Source organism: Aethalodelphis obliquidens, unplaced genomic scaffold (genome assembly GCF_003676395.1).
Source record: "Aethalodelphis obliquidens isolate GAN/ISIS:26980383/991018 unplaced genomic scaffold, ASM367639v1 scaffold8, whole genome shotgun sequence".
NCBI classification, from domain to species: Eukaryota; Metazoa; Chordata; class Mammalia; order Artiodactyla; family Delphinidae; genus Aethalodelphis; species Aethalodelphis obliquidens.
Window position 1 is genome coordinate 26637874 of NW_020837952.1, and position 23521 is coordinate 26661394.

General features: G+C 35.6%; 1 protein-coding gene across 1 annotated transcript in view; it reads left to right on the plus strand.

Moving 5' to 3' along the window:
- The window catches only part of OTOGL (otogelin like), a 155613-nt gene that overhangs the window by 17226 nt on the left and 114866 nt on the right, over positions 1-23521 (plus strand). Inside the window, exons 7-14 of the mRNA XM_027107096.1 lie at positions 3970-4091; positions 7182-7387; positions 12431-12558; positions 12919-13025; positions 19543-19649; positions 20445-20570; positions 21827-21935; positions 22987-23033. Coding sequence (XP_026962897.1) covers positions 3970-4091; positions 7182-7387; positions 12431-12558; positions 12919-13025; positions 19543-19649; positions 20445-20570; positions 21827-21935; positions 22987-23033 — 952 coding nt within the window. The remainder of the gene's footprint in view (positions 1-3969; positions 4092-7181; positions 7388-12430; positions 12559-12918; positions 13026-19542; positions 19650-20444; positions 20571-21826; positions 21936-22986; positions 23034-23521) is intronic.

Below are 23521 nucleotides of genomic sequence, written 5' to 3' on the forward strand. Positions count from 1 at the left end.
TATATAAATATTGTTGAGAGCCGAGCCTAATATGTTATTGTGATTTTATTTCTCTGTACAATTTTATAGAATTAACAGTTATCCCATTTTTCATTTGCTGCATTTTCTATACTTCAATCATTTTTTCCTTCAAAGTATCTCTAAACAACTGTTCTCAATATGGTCAGATACATCAGACAATCTCTCAGTTTCTCTTTCCTTCCCATGTGATGTCCCTTCCTCAGTTCTTCATTTTCCTGTTCCACCTGAGAGTGGTTGTTTTTGAGCCTACTGTACACCTAGCACTTAGGATTTTATTCACCATCTTCCTGGAGAATTTCATTCTTCTCTCTCCTGTATTGGTTTCCCTGTTTCTTAGGTCCCGTGAAGTGTCTAGCAGTCCTTGAATTTTGTTCATACTTGAGAGATAGGCTCTAAAAAGCTTATTGGATGCTCTGATCATGTGGGCAGTGCTTGTTTATAGTGCTTTCTGGAAAGGGAAGATATTTTCCTGGAAAGAGTGTTACCGAACTAGGTTCATTTTGCCCATCTTGCAGCAAGCCAAAATGCTGAGGTGCCGGGGGTTTGCAGCAAAGAGAGGGTTTATTAGGCAGCCAAGCGAGGATACAGGAGAACAAATCTCAGATCCATCTCCCTGAAGGCAAGGGTCTTGGGGTGTTTATTGGATAAAGAATGAAAAATCAGGGTGGCCTGAGGCGTGGAAGCCTGGGGCAAGGTGACTGGAAAAAGGTGTGGGGAATCGTTGTTCCAGAATGGAGGCACTTAGCATGATCTGAGGGTGTTTTCAGCCCTCTGACGTCAAAAGGTCACCACACTTGCACATTGGAGCAAGTTGGAGGGGAAGGGGTCCTCTCCAGTCTTAACCAGCTGACTCAAACTAGACACCCCTGACACCAAGTTCCTGGAAAACAACTCGGGCAAACATCTTATTGTTTAGGCTACATGTTGCTTGGAGTACATGCAAATCTTTGGTAGCAACAATTAAAACGACCTTGGTTAGTGAAGGCAGGTGGAATGGATTTGACTCATGATTACCCATGTTTCAAGAGTGCATAGGAGGGAGAAATTTGAAATCTTGATTATAGTTTGGAAATCACTTTCAGAATGTTGAAATTCAATTCATTCTGATTTCTGATCATTTTGCATATGGTCTTTTAAAATTTCCCCTCTCTCTTTTTTTTAATTTAATTTTATTTATTTATTTATTTTTGGCTGTGTTGGGTCTTCATTTCTGTGCGAGGGCTTTCTCTAGTTGCGGCAAGTGGGGGCCACTCTTCATCGCGGTGCGCGGGCCTCTCACTGTCGCGGCCTCTCTTGTTGTGGAGCACAGGCTCCAGACGCGCAGGCTCAGTAGTTGTGGCTCACGGGCCTCGTTGCTCCGCAGCATGTGGGATCTTCCCAGACCAGGGCTTGAACCCGTGTGCCCTACATTGGCAGGCAGATTCTCAACCACTGCACCACCAGGGAAGCCCTCCCCTCTCTTTATAGAAATTTTTAGTTCTTTTTATCCCCAATGTTCTGAGATGTCATTATGTGAATTTTTTTTTTCTTTTTTTCCCATTTATCGTGCTAGGTACTTGATAGGCTCTTTCTAGCAATCCAAATCCTTCACTTTTGGAATAATATTTCTTTCTTAATTTCCTCTCTTTCTCTCTTTCAGAAATTCTGTAATTCAGATATTGGAGCGCCTGAACTAAGTGACTGATTCCTTAATTTTCTCATTGATTTATTCCTCTTTTCCATCTTTTTGCTTTTTTGTTTTACATTTTGGGAGATTTCTTTCCAACCTTAAATATTTATCTTCCAGGGGTTCTATTTCAGTTATAAGTTTTTCCTATCGTACTGTCAATATCCAATCACCTATTTTTATTCCTTGAATTTCACTTCTAACATCATTTTATTCTTGTTTCATGAATGGCCTTTTCTCACTGTTCTCCCTAAAGATATCAATTATGGATTCTTGGAAGTTTATTTTTCTGACTTGTTTTTGATTCCTTTGATCTCCTTTCTTTTGTTTATTTGGCACCTGCCTTTCACATTGCAGGCTTTTATCAAATGATCCATGAATGTTTATTCACATTTGAGAATTAGGCTCTAAAAGCTGGTTGGAAGATCTGAATACATGGATGGGGGCTTGCTTGTCTAGTGGGAGATTGAGCAGGGAGTCTCTGGTTTCATTAAATAAGCCCCCAATATTCGTATCTGTACATCTTTTTCAATTTTGTTTCTTCAAGGAAACCTCCTCCAGTATCCTGCCTGGGGTCATATGTCTGGATTCCTGGATACTGAGAACATTTTAGTTATACTCCTACTTGAGGCTTTTTGCATTTGCTATTCCCTTTGCCTAGAATGGTCTAAATATCCATATGGCTTGCTCTTATACCTCCTTCATCTTTACTAGAATTTCCCCTTCTCAGCGAGGCTTTTGTTGGCCATTCAGTCTAAAACAGCCCCCAACCCCCCAACAACCCTCGATACACATGCTATCTCTTTTCTCCACTTAATATTTCTTCATGTCATGTAGCATGGTGCATATTTTAGTTACATGTAGTTATATATTTTTTATTAACTGTTTTTCTCTAATGGGATATAAGGTTTGTGAGGGCAGGTATTTTTGTCTATTTTGTTTGTTGACTTCTACATCTCCAGAATCTAGAACAGTGCCTGGTACATAATAAGTGATGAATAAAATTTGCTGATTAATCACTAAATTATATATTACATTCTTGCAGTATTAAAAATCTATCTTATGATTGGTGATTTTTCTTATCACTTTTATGCTTTGAAAGTTCTTTTCCATCTATATAGTTATATATATTTTCTTTCAGCTATTTTCTGCTGTCATTATTTGGACCTTTTAAACTTTATTTTGGTGGTAGGGTAAGAGAAACTAACATTCCTCTTCTCCTTTCTTACTTTTCTCTTTTCTTCCTTGCTTTCTTTTTTATTTTTACTAGTAAACTAATATTCCCATCAGTTTTTTTGAGAAATAACCTCTCTTCCCTAAAGTGTTTGGACAATTTTATTTTTAGAGTTATAGTTACTTTTGCAACCTTTAAATATTACTTTGTGTAATATATATATTTTTAACATCTTTATTGGAGTATAATTGCTTTACAATGGTGTGTTAGTTTCTGCTTTATAACAAAGTGAATCAGCTATACATATACATATATCCTCATATCTCTTCCCTCTTGTGTCTCCCTCTCTCCCACTCTCCCTATCCCACCCCTCTAGGTGGTCACAAAGCACTGAGCTGTTCTCCCTGTGCTATGTGGCTGCTTCCCACTAGCTATCTATTTTACATTTGGTAGTATATATAAGTCCATGCCACTCTCTCACTTCATCCCAGCTTACCCTTCCCCCTCCCTGTGTCCTCAAGTCCATTCTCTAGTAGGTCTGCGTCTTTATTCCCATCCTGCCCCTAGGTTCTTCATAACGACTTTTTTTTTTTTTTTTAGATTCCATATATATGTGTTAGCATACGGTATTTGTTTTTCTCTTTCTGACTACTTCACTCTGTATGACAGACTCTAGGTCCATCCACCTCACTACAAATAACTCAATTTCGTTTCTTTTCATGGCTGAGTAATATTCCGTTGTATATATGTGCCACATCTTCTTTATCCATTCATCTGTCGATGGACACTTAGGTTGCTTCCATGTCCTGGCAATCACGCCACATGGTTTTAGAATATTCACATCCTGTATGTAAAGATTCAGATCATTTAAATAAATATGCTAAATTAACTTGTACTTTATGAAGTTACTTCTGTTGTCCAATTTCTGAAGCAAATTTCTTTTTTTCTCTTGAAAATCCTAACTGTAGTTATAATTTTGTGAAGTTTCATGGGACTAATGATGCTATAGAGCTGTAGACGTGCATTGTGGATTTAGTTAACTCAGATGAAGGCAAGTTTGTGTATTGTTGTTGGTTTCTATGCTTTCTCTTGTTTTTCTCCCTTTAAGGTTCATAATAGCCCTAAATGCCTTGGTTCAGTGTATTACTGTTACCGGTCGATCAGCTTGTTCTTTTCAGACCAAGAGGAAATTCGAATTTATGGGCATGAAATAAAAAAGAATGGAATCAGGTAAGATGATAAATGATATAATGAAAGTAATACAACGGATTAACAGAATTTCTAAACATCTCACTCTGGACGTGAATGTGGAGAGAAGGGAGAGGATTTCTTCAACAGTAACCTTTAAGTTATAGCATACAGACATAAAAATTTCAGTAGGCTCCAAAGCCAACCAGGTGGCCAGGAATCTAACAGTTTAGCCTCCCTAATGTTTTTGCAGGATACAAATATACTTATATAGGTGGAGGTAAGATTATTACATCTACTTGTAAGAGAGATTCAGGAGAAATCCTCATAGTTCAACTCAAATTATTTTTGCCCCCTTTCTTAAATCTTTTCTTCTTCTTTTTTTTTTAAAGCAGTAAATCAAAATAAAACTTAACCTCTGAAAATCCTTTCCAAATTTGTGTGAATGAGGTTTGGGTGTCAGGATTTTCTGTTAGTGTTCTGACGAAGAGTTGAGAGTCAATAAATAACTGGTCTTCTTGAATAGCTAAGAGAGGGGCCCACTTGTAGAACTGAAACTTTAGGGGAAGCGGATGTTTATTTATTTGGTGGAAGGTTTCATACATTTTAAACTAGAAGTACTGTGGAGTAATCTACCATCCAATCTAAATAAGTATAGAAATACTCAATTTTAAGTTGCCCCCCCATCCTTGACACACTCTCTATCCCTTTTCTCTGCTTAATATTTCTCCTTCATGTCATCTAGCATAGTACATATTTTAGTTACATTTCATCATAAATTTTATTAACTGTCTTCCTCTAATGGGATATATTTTATGAGGGCAGGTATTTTTTGTGTTTTGGCTGACTTATGCTGAGAAAAGTAAATTGTGTGATAGCACAATTCTGTCCCTCATGCAGAATTCGCCAGCAAGTGTTTGAACCATGGGGACTTTTTCCAGGGCAATGGCTGTACCAACCTATGTACTTTTTTTTCAGTTTAGATTCCTCAAGAGGCAGCAGATGATAGCAGGAAGGGCTTTGGATGAAGCACCAGGGGAGCCAGGCACTGACCCAGGTTTTGTCATAGTCAGGCAACCCCAAGCAGCCCCTCTGCCTCTCTTGGGCTTATTTTCTTCATCAATTGGGTTCTGTACTTTTCATTTTCTTATAAAAGAAAGATTACCAATTTGAATGGGAAGGCAATGCACTTACATATGTGTTCCTTGGAGCTGAATTTAAACAGTGGTTTAGGATTTTTATATGGAATTTGGGGTAACATAGTGGGCACTTAAAAATTATTGTTTTGTAAAACAAAAACGCCATTTAAGTAGATTTTCAAGAATACTAACCCTTTGTTAAATATAGGACATAATATTTAAATTTTAACTCAGAAAAAATATTTCTTTGAAGATTTCCATTTGTATAATAGAAAGAAGATGGTTCGTATTATTCAGCTAAATTGCTTATAATAATGCTATACTGGGCCTAGGGCCCATCTCATAGCAGATGCTAGATAAATGTTTACCAAAATGAAGTCAAATGTGTTTGGCTCTGCACATCATACTTTACCTTTCTGGACTTCAGTTCTCTCCCCTGTGAAATGCAGGGTTTTGGTACATAGGAACCTGTGAATAATTTTCAGTATTAATCTGTGCATTCAGTTTAGTTTGCATTGTTAATGTTTCAAGTTGCATGGAGGTTTTCTTAAATTTATGGGAGATTATCTAACTTGTAGTATCATCACCCATCTCTACTAGCATCTTTTAATGTATAGACATTTGGATAATCACAGTTATGCACGTTTTTTTTTCAAAAATTGTGTATTTATTCAAATTTACTATGAAAGAGATCAAGTGACAAATGACCAAACCAAGGAACACCTGCAAAAGAAAAACTATACCTTGCCGCAGTGAACATCCCATTGCTATGGAATATCTTTATCAAACATGACTCACTTTTTTCAAGTATAGCTTTTGTAAACTTGCAAACTTAAACAATATTATTCGTACTAACTTTTACTAGGAATTGAAAATGAATTTCTTATGTTTATAATTTTTAATAATAATAGATTATGACAGTAAAGTCATTTATTCTCTGGTGGAAATTTTAGTTATTTTCCTATTCTTATAAATCTTATGACTAAAAAAATTATCTGCACACATACTTGTGCAAATGATTACAGATATTTTGAATTGTTTCTTTAGGGACTATCTCTATGTTAATGAGTATGTTTAATTTTATAGTTTTTATTTCATGTAGCCATGTTCTTACTGGAAAGGAACTCACTAATTTGAAGTTTTTGAGAGAAATGTATGAATGTACCTACTAACCTCTCACCTCACATTATTCACTTAGCCTGACTAGTTTTCTTCTGTCCTCTTATGTCTCTCACTTCCTCTGTATGTGTACATGCTTGTGAAAAATGGAAAGAATAGACATTGGATCAGGAGTTTAAATATTCAATGTGACCCTTGCTTAAATAGACCAAATTGTATGCAACTTAAAAATTATGAATATAATCCTTACAAATACTGTATGGAAAGTATTTTTTATTCCTAATAATATACTTTGCAGCATTAAAAATAAAAAATTATAATTAACATGGCTTTTTCTTTTGGAAAACAATGACTTGTACCAAGGTGACATTTTGGGGATAGAAGCTCTTATTTCTTTACAGCCAAGTTTGAAACAAAATTAAACAAAATCATCACTCAAAAATGTGTTTACATACTTTGAGTATTGTTTGTTCTTACTTCAAAATTGTTGAGCAGCATTTTTAGATTATCTTAAACTCTCTAGATAAAAATATAAATACATTCAGCTCTCATTATTCTAAATAGACAAGGTTATTTTCCAGATTTTAAAAATCACTGACATTTAGCAGAAGTGTGCTTTTGGTTGGTTGAAAGAAGCATCCAATTATAAGTATAAAATCTTAATCAGTATGCAAAAATAGGTATCATTTTTACTCTCTTTTTATTTCAACATTAAAATTTCAAAAATGTTGAAAATCTAACTGCATAGTTTATTCAATAATTTTGAATAATAATTATCTTTTATTTAATTCTCATTCACTTCAAGAAAGAAATAGATCATCTGTAATTGATGTTTCATCATAATTCTTAGATTGCCTTTGTTCTATTTTTCAAGTTTAACATTGCCTCAGACAATTGGACAGGTTTTCATTGAGAAACTAGCTGACTATATTCTGGTGAAAACAACCTTTGGTTTTTCATTGGCTTGGGATGGAATATCTGGAATTTACCTGAAGCTGTCTGAGGAGCATAAAGGGAAATCATGTGGCCTATGTGCAAACTACAATGACATTCAATCTGATGATTTCATCATTCAGCAAGGTAAGTGGAGCAGAAGAAATGGGTGGGTACTTCTGAGCTCTTCTTCCTTCACTGATCACTCTGTTTATACCCAGAAGGGTACAACTTGTCCTAGGTTGGGTAAAAATGGTAGCTATCACTTGCCTGCTTATGTGATTTTAAGTGAAGCTTGAACAGGAAAATATTTTTGTGTCATTCTTGAAAGCCATGAGCTAGCTTACATTTGCTAAATTAATACAAGTCAGGTCTTACTCATGTAACAAATACTAACTGAGCATTTACTTTGTGTCTGGCACTGTTGTAGGAGCTTGGGATATATCAGTGGAAAAAAAAAAGCTTCTCCCTTCTTGGGGCTTATATCAACATTTTAGTGATTCAGACCCATTTGGGGCAAACTTGTCTACTTTTGGGCAACAGATATTTTGCTTCCAGTCTTGATAGGAATAAATTAAATGACTTCCATGTAATAGTTTTGTAAATACAATAAAATGTGAGCAGAATTGATAAAAGTTGAGTAATAACTTGGAATGGTTTTTATCATGTATAATGATGTACATATCATTCATTCATCTATTTATTCTAAGTCATGAAACTGATCCCAGTGAGCTGTTAAAAATGGGTTTTGTTTCAATATGGGTACTAGTTTGCAGTGGCAACAAAATAAGAGAATTACAGGACACAATCATGATTTAGGTCCACATATAAATGTGCAATAAAAAAGAATACTGTTCTTAGTACCAGAAGACCTACCTGGCTTTGAATCTTGTTCAGCTCTTACAAGTTTTATAATTTGAGGCATCTCAGTTAATCTCTCTGATACTCAGTTTCTTCAGCTGTTAAATAGGGATTAAAATAATTTGGAACACAGAGCATTGTTAATAATAATAGCATAGCTTGATACCATTTAGTAATAGTTAATATGAGTACATAGCTATATTATGCCCAACTCTTACAACATCCTGTAAAGTGGGTGTATTTTCTTAATTTTACAATGAGGACACAAGGTGATGTGCCCAATGTAACACAGCTTGTAAATGGTGTTATCAGAGTTGAGTTAACAGATCCAACTGGCTCCCAATTCTATTCTTAGATAAATGTGAGAGAAACTGACTTTTAATCTGTAAAGCGCTATATAATACTGTTTGTTTTATATTATAAAATTAATAGAGGAGAGTTGCCCATATGTTGTGTTTTAAGGGAATGAAAATCCTACTTAGAGTGTGGGTTCTGGAGTCAGAATGTGGGATTCATATTCTGCTTTGCCACTTGTTAAACTTTCTAAGTTTAATGATATACTAGTAGTGTATACTTCATAGAGTTGCAAGGATTAAATGAGGTAATCCCTGTAAAATACTTAGTACAGTGTCTCGCTTGGCACATAGTTAATACTGAATACATTTTAGCTAATTTATTATCATCTCCAAGTGTTCTCAATGAGCCTATAATGGAGCTAACGTGAAAATGTTTGATTAAAGACATTGCTTTAAGAGGCCCTTGTCAAAATGCAAACATTTTCCCAGGATGCATAATGCTTCATCAGTATTAGTTTACTAGTAGCTAAAGAGCAGGGCTTCAAGGAGTCAATTTTCTTACATGCAAAATGGAGATAATAATAATGACCCTCAGAGCTTCCTAGCCTCTGAGAATCTAATGAGAAAATGTAAGTGAAAGTGTTTAAAAGTCTGTGAGCACAGTACAAATGTACAGTATTGTACATTTCATCACGAAATGGTGTTTTGCATCCGGTTGGGTATTTAGAATGAGAGAGTTCACAAACGTGGAATCTTGAGACTATATTAGGAAGTAGGGTTTTGGACGTAGGCAGAACCAATCAGATGGCAGCTATTGATTTCTTTTTCTTCTGTATCAAAGCTTTATGAAAAAAATAATACTCAATTCAATTCTCAATGTTAGAGTTAAAGACTGCCATGGGCAACTTCCCTGGGAACATCTAGGGAACATGGTATAGAAGTTGGGATAGAAAATAGCATCCGCTCTTGTTAGAGGCAGAGAGACTCAGATTAGGATTTGTGTTAAGAGTCAGACAGACTTTGATAACCTGGAACATAAAATGGTTGCTTACAGTGAGATAATTGGGCAGCAGGCAGAGGGGTGTTAGCAGATTATTTGTGGGAGAAGACCGGAAGGAGGCAATTTGACTGAATTACGGCTGAACTGGCAGAAGGCAAGAAGGACCCTGGAAAGTATATGGAAGGAGCCTAAAGAGAGATTTCAGCTTTTTCACAATTTTATTTAGTGCACAGAGTAAAGCAGAATGATAAAAAAACTAACTTATGATAATTTATAAAGATGTGACTAGAACCTGCTTTCCGATTTTCTCTCATACCGTAATAATGCAAGAATACGTCTACAGGTGAGCTGTATTACCTTTAGCTTAAAGATGCCTAGTATTTTCTTGAAACTCAGCCTGTACTTTGCTGATTAGATAAATCTTTAGAGGCAGAGAGGGAGTTTGATTGAATCCCATTGAATTAATAATTTCTTAAAAGTGATTAAAATTGTATTTCTCTCTGCATTCCTATGCATTCTTCAGGCATGACTTCACAAAGAAATGAGCCTTTTCAGAATTTCTGTGGATATAGAAATATTTAAATTTGTTGTCTAGTTGAGATTCTGGTTCCATAATTCATGTCTATGGCTAGCTACTCATAGAAGCCCTGATTTACTCTTGTTTTTCCCAGCATAATAATTACTACTGCCTCTCTTTCACTCTTAGAAGTGTTCCAATATGGACAGTAAATTGCTCCGTTTGTAGTACATTTTATATGAAACATTTTAATTTTAGTTTTGCAGGCTCCCGGACCACCAACTGATATGGATTTAAAGTCTCATAGTAACTAACATTTGTGACTTTTTTGTTAATGCAATGTAGTGAAAACAGCTAAATATGTGGTTAAAAGCTGGAATTAAAGTGAACTCTAAGGGATTGCCCAGGTTGTTTAGTTACATTAAAATTTGTGCATAAATATGGAAATATGTGGGCCTTTAGGAAATATTTTTGATTCTGCAGACCTTTAAAAGTATGATGATGCTTTGAAATGAAATGTGACTATAAATTTACTTAAAAGGAACATCAGTTTTTCCTTTTAAAAATAAGTATATTTGGCTTTCCTGGTGGCACAGTGGTTGAGAGTTCGCCTGCCGATGCAGGGGACACGGGTTCGTGCCCCGGTCCGGGAAGATCCCACATGCTGCGGAGCGGCTGGGCCCGTGAGCCATAGCCGCTGAGCCTGCGCGTCCGGAGCCTGTGCTCCGCAACAGGAGAGGCCATAGCAGTGAGAGGCCCGCGTAACGCAAAAACAAAAAAAAAATTAAAAAAAAATAAAAATAAGTATATTAGACCAGACCCATGCTTGGTTCAGGGTATAGCATTTCCAACAATATCAGAGATAATAAAGTGGACCAAACATCTAGGACTCTAATAATCTATTTAATAAATATGGAAAACTCCCTTGTATTTATTCGTTCACTTATTTAGCAAATATATTTTGGGCACCTACTCTATACCAGATAGTAAACTAGGGATCCAGCAATAGGACCGCTTAGACAAGCTCTCTCCCTTCATGTAGTAGAAGGCAAAATAAATAGACAAATTAAAATATAATTTTTGTGAGCAATAGCAGCCATTAAAAAAGGGGGAAAAGGAGACTAAGTGACAGAACAGTGTATGTTTGGTGGGTCTAGATCATGTGTCGGAGAAGGCTTCTCTGAGGAGGTCATATTAAATAGATGTCCACATGAAGTAAGGGAGACAGCAGAGGGAAGATTGGGGTGGGGGAAGAGTGATTTCGAAGGAGGAGATGCAAGAGCAAAAGCAGGAACAGGGTGGAAATGAGCTTGAGTGAAGAACATTATAAAGCTTGTATGATTGGAGTAGGCTGAGCAAAAATAGGAGTGGAAGATGTAGGAGGGATAGGGTGGGGTAGAGTGGGTGAAACAGGTGGGGAGTTGGGGGAGTGCAGAGGCCAGATCAAAAAAGTCTTCCAGGCCCCTGTAAAATTTGGGATTTTATACTAAGAGAGCAAAGCGTTCTTATAGATGAACTTTTACAATCTTCCCCAAAATTGGTAGTAGTAAGTAGACATCTTCCTATCTTGAAGATGCTGAGATAGAATGGTGAACCATTTGCCTTGCAGTTTTTGATTCTAGTGGTGCAGTAGGTTGTCATCGCTGGTGGACCTGTGGCTGTGTAAATCTCAGTGGTAGAGATGCTAATACTCAAACATGAAGGCTGTCAGATGGAACTTTGAGATGTCATCTTGTTTGGGTCTGTGGAGTCCTTGAGATTTCAGATTCAGCCCTTGTCCGAATGTGGGGCAGGATTAATTTTCATGTCAGATCCTGAACTTGTCCTCAGGCCAGATAGAAGGCCCAGAGTGCTCACCACCAACTGCCTGTTTGTTGCTGCTGCATAGTAGCTCCTGAATCTTGCCTCTGAATAATGCTGGGATGGTATCAGGATTCCTAATCTGTCCCGAGCATCTTTAGAAACACTATTCATCATATTCCAATGGAATGAATTCACTTCTTAGTACCCTCTTCTCCAGGTGTCTTTTCCATTTTTTCATTGTCTGTATGACCATCCTCTGAAATCTCCACAAGGGCTCTAGGTACCCCAAAAATGGAGCTACAGTTTTAGTAAGGTTCTGACTTATGTCAAATAGAATGAGAGGGCTGTCTGAAAATTTTCATACCAAACTTTGACTTATGTTTCTTAATTTTATGCATATTCTTTCTCCTCTCTGCATTATAAACTGCAGGCTTAACTGGTATTCATTTTGTACCACTCACTTTTCAACCCTTCCCCATTTTGCTCCAATGAAGTTTGCTTTCTCTCTCCAATGGTATTAACTTTTATTTGGTACCTAAACTTTGTTCAATTTATTTTTATTATGCTGAAGTAATGTTATAGTCTAATATCATTGGTAATTATAAAGCTATTGAGTTTAACTTTTTGACCAGGAAGTTTATGTTGGTGAACTGTGTCTTTGTGGAAAGTGATCCTAGTATACATATTTTTTTGTATGTGTTTGTGTGAAATAGAGGACTATACAGAAGACATTGCTATGTTTGCAAATAGTTGGTTGGTGCAAACTCCAGATGACCCCAAATGTGTACCCACACCCTCAGATTTTCCAAATCCATGCTCCAGTGGAATGCCAGCATTTGAGGTAAATATGATGTGAAAAATTTAGGCATGTTGGATACACCACACATATACTGTATTTGTATATTTAACACGAAGCATTTTTAGCGTAAATACTACATAAACACTATTAAAATCAGGAAATGTAATGCAACAAGAATAACTTAATGATTATTTCAAAAATGGTGACTACAATGAGTTTCATAAAAGTAGTACTCATTATAAAAATATGTAGTTAGAAAAGTGTTGTTTAAAATTTATAAGCCTACATACTTTCTCTTTCCTAGTAAGAACAGAGTGTCTTGCAAACAGATCAGTAGAAAAAAATGAGAGTACAAGCATATCATTCAGTATGTTCTGCTGACCGCCATCTTTTTCTGCATAGGCAATCTTCTTCAAGTGTCAGATACTGTTGCAGTTTCCCTTTTTGAGCTGCCATGAATATATTGATCCATATTTATATATTGCCAGCTGTGTTAATGATCTTTGCAAGTAAGTGAAATGATTTTATTTGCAATAAAATTTTCTTTATCCAAAAAGAAGAGCAAAAACAATTGTGTAACTTCATCATCTCAGCAGTTCACAAAATGTAATGGGAAATGTAAAACATAAACTGTACTAACAGCTATTAAAATCTTACTGGATAACAGGTACAGTCTGAGTGTTTTATATTAACAGCATGAACAGAGTACATTAGTTCTTATACACTTTTTGTGCCACTGATCCCTTTTGGGAACCTAGAGAGGCTATAGGCTCTTTTCAAAATAGTGTTTTGAAATGCACAAAATAAAGCATATAAGATTACAAAGGAAGTAATTATATTGAAATAGAATTACTGAAATAGTAAATGAAATGAATTTCTGATCCATGTGCTCTTTTATATGCATTTCAGGTCTAATAACTAATGTAGTTTGATATAGTGATGAGTATAAACAATATTTTGAGATATCTGTAACAATTAAATGAGAAATGAAAATATGGAAAAATGAGATATGAGTTACATTGATGACAAAGTTACAGATTCTGCTAAGAACATTGTGATGTGTTGCCCATGTGTGTAACTGAAAGAAGTGCTAAATATCAGCTGGAGATTAGCAAAAATAAACATGTAGTATTTTTCACATCCAAGGGCACAGACTCTTGCCTTCACTCCCGGGTTAAGAACACATAGACTAAGGTGGCTGTCTAGGGAACGAATTCAGTGAGACTCATCATAACGTGTTCATCAATGTAGAACTTATAAATTACCCATTATTGAGGTGAAGTCCTTTTTATTTTAGTTTTTCAAAAGTTTACCAAGTGAAAGATACATGTACCCTGATATTCATAGCAGCACTATTAACAATCGCCAAGACATGGAAGCAACCTAAGTGTCCATCGACAGATGAATGCATAAAGAAGATGTGGTATTTATATACAATGGAATACTAGCCATAAAAGGAATGTAATAATGCCGTTTGCAGCAACATGGGTGGATCTAGAGATTATCAGACTAAGTGAAGTAAGTCAGAAAGAGAAAGACAAATACTATATGGTATCACTTATTGTGGAATCTAAAATATGACACAGGTTAACTTATTTACAAAACAGAAACAAAGACATAGAAAACAAACTTGTGGTTACCAAAGGGGAAAGGGGGTGGGGAGGGATAAATTAGGAGTTTGTGATTAGCAGATACAAAATACTGTATATAAAATAAACAACAAGGTCCTGTACAGAGCAGGGAACTATATTTAATATCCTGTAATAAACCATAATGGAAAAGAATATGAAAAATAATATGTATATATATGTATAACTGAATCACTTAGCTGTACACCAGAAACTAACACAACATGTAAATCAACTATACTTCAATTAAAAAAAATTACCAAGTGTATGTGATTAGCTATCTTGAATGTTCGAGAATATCTCAAGAAGTTTTTATGTTTGCATCTTTTAAGTATCCCAAGAAGTTTAAATGGTACATGGGAACATTGCTGTAAAGGACCAAACTAATTTTTGGTTGAGTAAAACCACTGAAATTGTATCTTGGGTAGCTTGTTAAGAGGTCTAAGTTTATCAAAAGTGAAAACAGAGAGGAAAGGTTGAGGTAGTGTGAAGTTATTTATAATCACTCTGCTTTAATTAAATTAAGATTATTATAAAAATAATGAATGTAATAATATTTTCCAGATATTAAAATGAGATTGTTTGGGAAGCTTCTTAATTTTGAATAAAGTACAGTTATACCTTTATTTGTATGTATAGTCTCAGGGATTTCTGAACTAATGCAGGAGCTTTGAAAGAGCATTCCCTCTGCCTAAAATATTGAGTACTGACCTTTATATTTTATAACATTCTGTCCTCTATTTGGTTTTATTTTTCATTTAAGTGCTGTATTGTTCTATCTCTGTTCTATCACTTAGTCTCTTTTTTGAGGACTCCGTAGGTAGTCCATTGTCCTTATTTAGCCATCTATATGGAATTAACAATTGTTCTTATTCCATGATGACTCATTCTGGGACCATTCTCCAACAGTCTTCTCACTTGTCTTATCATCTTTAGCACTCGTTTCTCAGGTAGGCTGAAGTGAAGGATCATTTGGCAGATCCAGAAAAGTCAGTCGCCATTTATTAGTTGGGATATTGTTTGGTTGCTTCAAAAGCATCAGTGGCTTCGGTTCAATTGAATGCTTATATTTCTCCATTGACTCAGTGATACTATTGCTATGTCATCCCCCAGGGCCTAGGGTATTATTTTCAATTTCATTGTCAAAACTGGCTCACCACTGCCATGCTCATATTTTAACCCTTAGGAAGAGAGAAAAGGAAATAGAGGGCTGTCAGCATTTTTAAGGAAGTGATGTGGAAGTTTCATGCACATTCTCACTTTTAACCCTTTGGCCAGAACTTAGAAACATGGGCCATACCTAGAAGTAAGGACAGCTGAGAAATGTTGTCCTTGGCTGGGCAGCCATATGCCCAGCAAAAACTTGCAGGTTCTAATACTGAAAAGAAGAGGGAACTGGGCATGAAAAGTAGCTGGCCATACCTACTTCATCTGAAATTTCATCATTAAGAAGTTAACATTTTTGTCTTTTGAAATTTTGATGTATTTAGGCTTTGGATTTCAAAACCTAATGGCTTTCTTTAGGGCAAATAAAAACAGCAGGATGGTGAAACACCTTTTACTGGTTGAAATCAGCTGACACCTTAAGATACATATCTGAGGTGAAGAGGCAGGGCAGAGCAGGCAGGTAATACCAAAGAAAGGGCTTTATAATGGAATAAGTGGGCATTGATAAAATGGAAGTGAGAAGGTACCAGGGTTAGCCTTTCACTCCCCTCAATATTTCACCCAGGACTATACCTACCTACATTCTTTTTCCCCTAAAGGAGATTCTCTTCATTTCTTATGTTAAAAGACTGCCTACAGGGATCCTATACCATGATTATATAATTGTGAATCTGCTGAGCACAAATTAATTTCCTGCTTGGATTATGATAGTGTATTGAATTCAATTCAACACATTTTCTGAGTGTTTATTCCGAGTTGAGCATTGTGCCACATCTTGGTGAAATAGAAACAATTTATTATGTTGATTTAAAAATTTTTTTTCTTTAAACCCACATTTGTTTATTTATTTATTTTTGGCCGTGTTGGGTCTTCGTTTCTGTGTGAGGGCTTTCTCTAGTTGTGGCAAGCGGGGGCCACTCCTCATCGCAGCACGCGGGCCTCTCACTATCGTGGCCTCTCTTGTTGCAGAGCACAGGCTCCAGACGCGCAGGCTCAGTAGTTGTGGCTCACGGGCCCAGTTGCTCCGTGGCATGTGGGATCCTCCCAGACCAGGGCTCGAACCCGGGTCCCCTGCACTAGCAGGCAGACTCTCAACCACTGCGCCACCAGGGAAGCCCTATTATGTTGATTTTTAATTTATTTTATTTTTAAATTTTTTGTTGAAGTATAGTTGATTTACAATATTATATTAGTTTCAGGTGTACAGCATAGTGATTCAATATGTTTATAAATTATACTCCATTTAGCATTATTATAAAATATTGACTATATTCTCTATGCTGTACATTACATCCTTATATCTTATTTATTTTATACCTAGTAGTTTATACCTCTTAATTCCCTTCTCCTATCTTGCCCTGCCCCTCATCCCTCTCCCCAGTGGTAGCCACTAGTTTGTTCTCTGTGAATCTCTTTCTGTTTTGTTATATTCATTCATTTCTTTTATTTTTTTAGATTCCACATATAAGTGAAAACACACAGTATTTTCTTTTTCTGTCTTATTTCACTAAGCATAATACCCTTCAAGTCCATCCACGTTTTTGCAAATGGCAAAATTTTATTCCTTTTTATGGCCGTGTAATGTTCCATTTATAATATTCCATAATATTTTCTTTATTCATTCATCTTTGATGGAAACTTAGGCTGCTTCCGTATCTTGGCTATTGTAAGTAATGCTACTATGGCAAAACAAATTCGGGGTGTTTACAGAACACAAAAAAAGTGTTGCTGGGCATGGTGAATGGGAGAGAGAGAGGAGATGAAGTTAGAGAAGTAGGCAGAGTCTAGATTACCTAGAGTCTTAGGGCTCATAGTAAGGAGTATGAATCTTTGCTTGATCTTATTTCATACAACTTGACTATTCTCAGCAGATCTGAATTTGCCCTTTGCCTTATCTCTTACCCTACTCTGCTTATTCTGGGTAGGCTGACAGTGCTTTAGCCTGAATTATGTCAGAATGTCAGTTAGTTCATTTGGGATATAATAAATCTGGGGGGAGGGGGTAGTACAAAATGAAAATGCAAGGCCCCCTGTTAAAAACATTGTTGAGAATTTCAAGATAGTGACAGCAGAGTGCGAAACCGAGTACAGGGTCCAGCTAAGTGAAGGGCCTTTTTAAGAGCAGGGCCTTGTGTGACTGACTACACAGGTCACATTCCCATAAAGCTGGCCCTGATCTTGATAAATGTTGCTGAAAAAAATGAATGCCTTCTACTGATGAAAAAAAACAATGCTGCTGTGAACATTGATGTGCATATATCTTTTTGAATTAGTGCTTTTGTTTTCTTCAAATATATACCCAGGAGTGGAATTGCTGGGTCATAGGGTAGTTCTATTTTCAGTTTTTTGAGGAACTTTCATTCTCTTTTGCATAGTGACTGCCCCAATTTACATTCCCACCAACAGTTTACTAGAGTTCCCTTTTCTCCACATCTTCACCAACGTTTGTTATTTTTTTGACAACAGCCATTCTGACAGGTGTGAAGTGATAATCTCATTGTGGTTTTGATTTGCATTTCCCTGATGATTAGTGATGGTGAGCATCTTTTCATGTGTCTGTTGGCCATCAAAACAAAAAACAATTTAGAAATAGTCCCTGCCCTAGGAACTCAGATTCTAATGGGGCAGAGAAACAGACCTTCAGCAATTATACATGCTTTAAAAGCAAAGTGCAGTGAATGTGGAGGAGAGAACTACTAACTTTATCAGGTAGTGCCTAGAGGAGATGACAGCTGAGTTGGAATTTGAAGGATGATACATTACCAGTTCTTGAACTTGTCGTGTTTCTGCTTCTAAGAATGCTAAACTTAGCAGCAAGGAAATGCTTCTAATTTTGCCACACCCAAATCAATTGATTTATTGATAAAAACAACTATCGTTTAATGTTCATTTTCCCTATTAAAGTTCACATCCAAAATGGAAAAATAAGCTTATTTTCCCCTCAGTAAATTACAATAATAATTTCTTTCTTGCCCGATTGTTGTTTTTATGCAATGCCAAATGTAATATGCCCAGTACAGTTCCTAGCATAACATAGTCACAGTAAATAGTAGCTATTTGAATAATAGTTGCATTGGGTTGGAAAGCCAATATTCAGTTACTTTGTTAGTTTTCAGAGCCTCCATTAATTGTAGGAAACAATGCACATATTTAAAGTAAATCATAGATTTTAATGTCTTTCTAGGAATTCAACAGTTTTAACTTACCTTGTTTTTCAGAGACTTTTCTTATTCGGAGGTTTAGAATATTTTCTGAGTTTCTGAAGTTTATATGCTCAGTCCTTTTTTTTCCTTCTAAAGCTCAGTTAATTGGACTAGATAAGCTTCATGACTCAATTACAGTAGCACAGGATAAGTGCAATTTGAGACTGGTGGCTTTGGCTTTTACAACAGAGATACTGAAAATGCTAAGACTCACAAAATACAACATTCGTAAGGTCATTATCTTGAAAGATATTTATTTAATTTTGAGTTTCAGTTGGGTTGAAAAACAAGCCCACTACCTTATAAACCCTGTTTATTTTGTAGATGCCTTGTTAATCTGCTTTGGGAATTGGCAGACCTCTTATATTTGTTTGGAGGAGTTTCTAAGGCGATTATAAGAAAATACTTAAAGGTTATTCACTCTTGGCAGCATTATAAAAGTAACTAGCTTTAGTAATTTAAACCTGAAAGAATTAAAAATCTTCTTTTAAATCTTAAATTAAATGCTATTTATTTAATCTTTCAAAAGTTCTGCAGGTTATTAGTATTGGTTTTATTCCAGCATGTATACTATCAAGAGCATGGTATCTTAGAAATAATTTTCATATTGGTTGTTTTTGCTGTGATAGAATTTTATCTGTTCTAATAGGATTTGTTAAATTCTGAAAGATCTAGGATGCTTTGTGTGGGAACAAAAAAATACAAGGATTCTGGGAAGAACATCATAATTAAAATAGAAATCTTTTTCAGTATAGGTACTCCCTTGAATCAAATGAAAAGTGGCCAAATTATTGAAAGACTTAGATGAAACAATTTACCTAGGCCTTTTTAGCTGGGATCCCATGTTTATCTGTTTTCTGCATTATTGTACATAACATATTATAATGTATTATATTATATACAAGCTGACATCAGCTAATATTAGAATATTCACCACATACTCAGCATTTCTTGAGATCAGGAGCTCAAAGGTATGGTTTCTGTCAATATTTCCTGTGTGATATTGGATCTGTCTTTTCACTTTTCAGAACTCACGATGATGAGACCTATTGTCGAGCAGCCACCGAGTATGCTAGAGCCTGTTCCCATGCTGGCTACCCTATTCAAGACTGGAGAGATGACTTTCCAGCATGCAGTATGTTGCATTATTTTCCAGCCCTGTGCACTTCTATTAATTTTAGGCTTATCCTAGTACTCAAAACTTACCCTAGTGCTCAAAACTAATGAATTGCAAATACTTGTTATTGATGCAATAATGTTGGTAAACTTTTGCATACTTTTAAAGCACTGTAATCTCTGTCTTTCTGTGTCTGCCTTACTTCACTTAGTATGATAATCTCTAGGTCAATCCATATTGCTGCAAATGGCATTATTTCATTCTTTTTTATGACTGAGTAATATTCCATTGTGTGTGTGTGTGTGTGTGTATACACCACATCTCCTTAAGACAAATATCATATGATGTTGCTTATATGTGAAATCTAAAAGAAAAAAAAAGACACAAATGAACTTATTCCAAAACAGAAAGAGAGTCACAGACACAGAAACCAAACTTATGGTTACCAAAGGGGAAATGGAGGTGGGGGAGGGATAAATTAGGAGGCTGGGATTAACATATATACACTACTATGTATAAAATAGATAACCAACAGGGATCTACTATAGCACAGGGAACTATACTCAATATTATGTAATAACCTATAAGGGAAAAGAATATGTATATATATATGTATATGTGTATATATATATATATACATATATATATATAATATATATCTCTGAATCACTGTGCTGTACACCTGAAATGTATACAATATTGTAAATCAACTATACTTCAATAAAAAAATTAAAAAAAACCCAAAAACCCCACTGTAATCTTTTTGAGTGTTGAATAAAGTTGATTTACAGCTCGCCTGTTTGCCCATTTTAGTTGATAAATGTGATGACAGCTTTGTCCATCGGGATTGTATCAGTTGTTGCCCCCCAACCTGCACATTTGAGGACCAGTGTCTTGGGAGTAATCTCCATTGTCTTGACGGATGTTACTGCGCGGATGGTAAGTGCTTCATGAAAGAAACCATGTCTGCACTCATGGAAACTAGTACCCCTGTGATCCAAGAATCATGTCTTAATGTCATCTCTCAGGATGATAGGGCTGTTGTGATTTTCTATCCTTGTAGGATTTGATCCTTGAAGTGACTAGAAGGAATGGCTGCTTTTCTTTAGTAAAAGCCTTATTCCTTTGTAAATTTCCTTGGAAGTTTGGAACTTTGTCTTGAAGTTACCCATGGCAGATCTTTTGTTCTCTTGAGTATTTAAAGATATTTAATAATTTATATACTTTCATTTTTTAAAGATGAAATCAAGTTCAGAAAAAAAAAAACCTTCACATTTTGGCAGTACAAGATTTTAGTCCTGACGTAGTTTTAATATTTGAAATTAGAAGTAACATAGTAAGTGATAGAAACGGGATTTAAATCTGCTATACTGATAGACATTTATAAGAACATTGAGGATTTACTCAAACCCTTTTATTTTTACAGATTAAAAAAAAATAGAATCCCAGAGATGTTAAGTGATTTTCCCACTGTCATACACTTAATATGACTGAGGACTACTTGGAATCAGATCTGTTGACCTCAGTCCATTGTTCTGTCAGTGCTACTCTAAGTGCTTTGGACCTGTGCCAGGCCTAAACTGTTTGTTACCAGCCAGTGATGAGATAAGGAGTTTGCACCAGAATATAAATCCATGCACCAAAATATAAGTCAATGCTTCCTTCATCTAGAGAGTCTTACTCTGAAAAACAGATCAGCTGAATCAAACAGTGTGCTTAGTAACACTGGTTCGACCACCTTTCCTCATTAGAGAGAAGTACTAAATGCAGTTCTACTGTACTAGCCCTTTGAGAAGCACTGCTTGGCTCTTTATTATCTGTGTGATGATAGTGTAAATCTCTCACTTTGACATAAACAGAAATAAAACCAAGAATATACTTTCTCCCTCTTCTCCTCCCCTCTTCCCTCAAAAGCAAAGAGACATTAGTTGCCCTAATTCTGTTCTGTGAATCTTGAATTTCTGATGGCAAGTCATGGGATAAGAAAGTTGAAAACCACTGAAATAGACCCTTATAAGGTAGCTACTGATTGAGACAGAGCAAGGCTGTCGGTAACCTCCTTGAAAGTAAAGAAACTTGTTATTTCCAGCACATAGTGTAAGCAAGTGTTCAATAAAAGTTGGTTGAATTATTATATTCAAAGAATACAATCTTTATTATTTATTTTGTGAATTTGATATGTTTTTCTTAAATAGGCCTCATAATGGAAAATGGGACTTGCATCTCCTTGGAAAATTGCCCATGCAGTTTTCATGGATTAGCTTATTCAGTTGGTTCAAAAATTGAACAAGAATGTACTGAATGGTATGTGATTAATGTACAGCTAATTATTTCTGGATACTTGACTAGTTGACCATTTTACCATGACATATGTTTAAAGAAATATACTTTTTATTGATTTTTCTTCCAAAAATTCCAAGACACAGTTTTCCTTTTATTTAAAGCCTTACAGGGACAGGGTGGTGGGGGGAACATCTATATTTTCTTTTATGACGTAATTCTCCTCACTTCCCTTGGTAGTTCTATAAAATCTTATATCCATGTGATGAACTGTTGAATTGTCTTGTTATTCATAATCACCAATTTGCACAAACTTTTACCTTTAGAACTTGATGGTTCTCTTGGCCTTCTCTATTGAGTACCTTAAAAAGTGACTATCCAGTTTTTGGGCATGATTAGAGACTTTTAGAAATTCTTCTTAAATTAGCTAACTAAAACTATTATAGCCAAAGATTAAATCCCTTCAGGGCAATCTAAAAAGAAACAGAGGTGTAAATGTCATTAGGCAATTTTCCCTTAGGTGTCTGTGTATATAACTGAAATGCAATTGAAAACTAACCCTGCTCTTAGATACTGATTTGAGTTCCTGCCATTCTGAGACTGCTTCTGTCCTCCAAAATTCATACCTGTTTGATGGTAGAAGGCAGAATTTATCTTACAAAGGGAATATCTTTTCTCTCTCCTTAATGTCTGATGATGCTCAAAGCCAACTTTTAAAATTTTTCGTAGATGAGTTAACTTATTAATCTTAACCTCTCTCTCTATATTTCTCTAATGATGTGGGTAAATACTTTATTGTGTGTGACCTTTTTTGGTTTAATCAATGAGGGAAGGACAGAAACAGAAGTTCTCTGCTTAGTGTTTTTGTTCTTGACTAATGCAATAAATAATAATTTAGGTGCTTGCCAGTCCAAATTTATCAGTTAATTGAACTTTTGGAGAGACATTTTTCAAGTCAGATTATTCCGAACCTAAAAAACATGATACATTTTGGTTACATTTACCAATACGTTATTGCAAATATTCATACAGTTTCTCTATACAATTAGATTAATATTTTTATCATTTCATTTAGTGTATGTGTTGGTGGAATTTGGAACTGCACTGAGCATGACTGCCCAGGTAATCTTTTAAAATGTTTTTAAAGACAATGTCTTGATTTTCTTGAAATTGAGGAGGAAGCTAGCACTGATTTTTGTAAGGTCATCTCATATAAATGCAATGATTTCTAAATCCAGATATTAAGAGGATAGTGGAAAATTGAATAAATGATAGCTCTGAGCAGACAGCTTTGGGAAAAATTTACTAAAATAGTAGAAATATTCTAAAAAATATGTGGGACAGCTATCATTTAATACATTTTAAGTTAAATTGAATAACATAATTTAGTAAGTTACTCTTTAGTTATTCTTTTTGATACCTAAAAATTTATCCTAAGTTGACCTACTTCTTTTTAAGAATAAACATAATTTCTTCCTCCTTTTCTCCTTCTTCTTCTCCTTCCCCTTCTTCTCCTTCTCCTTCCTCTTCTTCTTCTTCTCCCCCTCCCCCTCCCCCTCCCCCTCCCCTCCCCTCCTCTCCCCCTCCCCTCCCCTCCTCTCCCCCTCCCC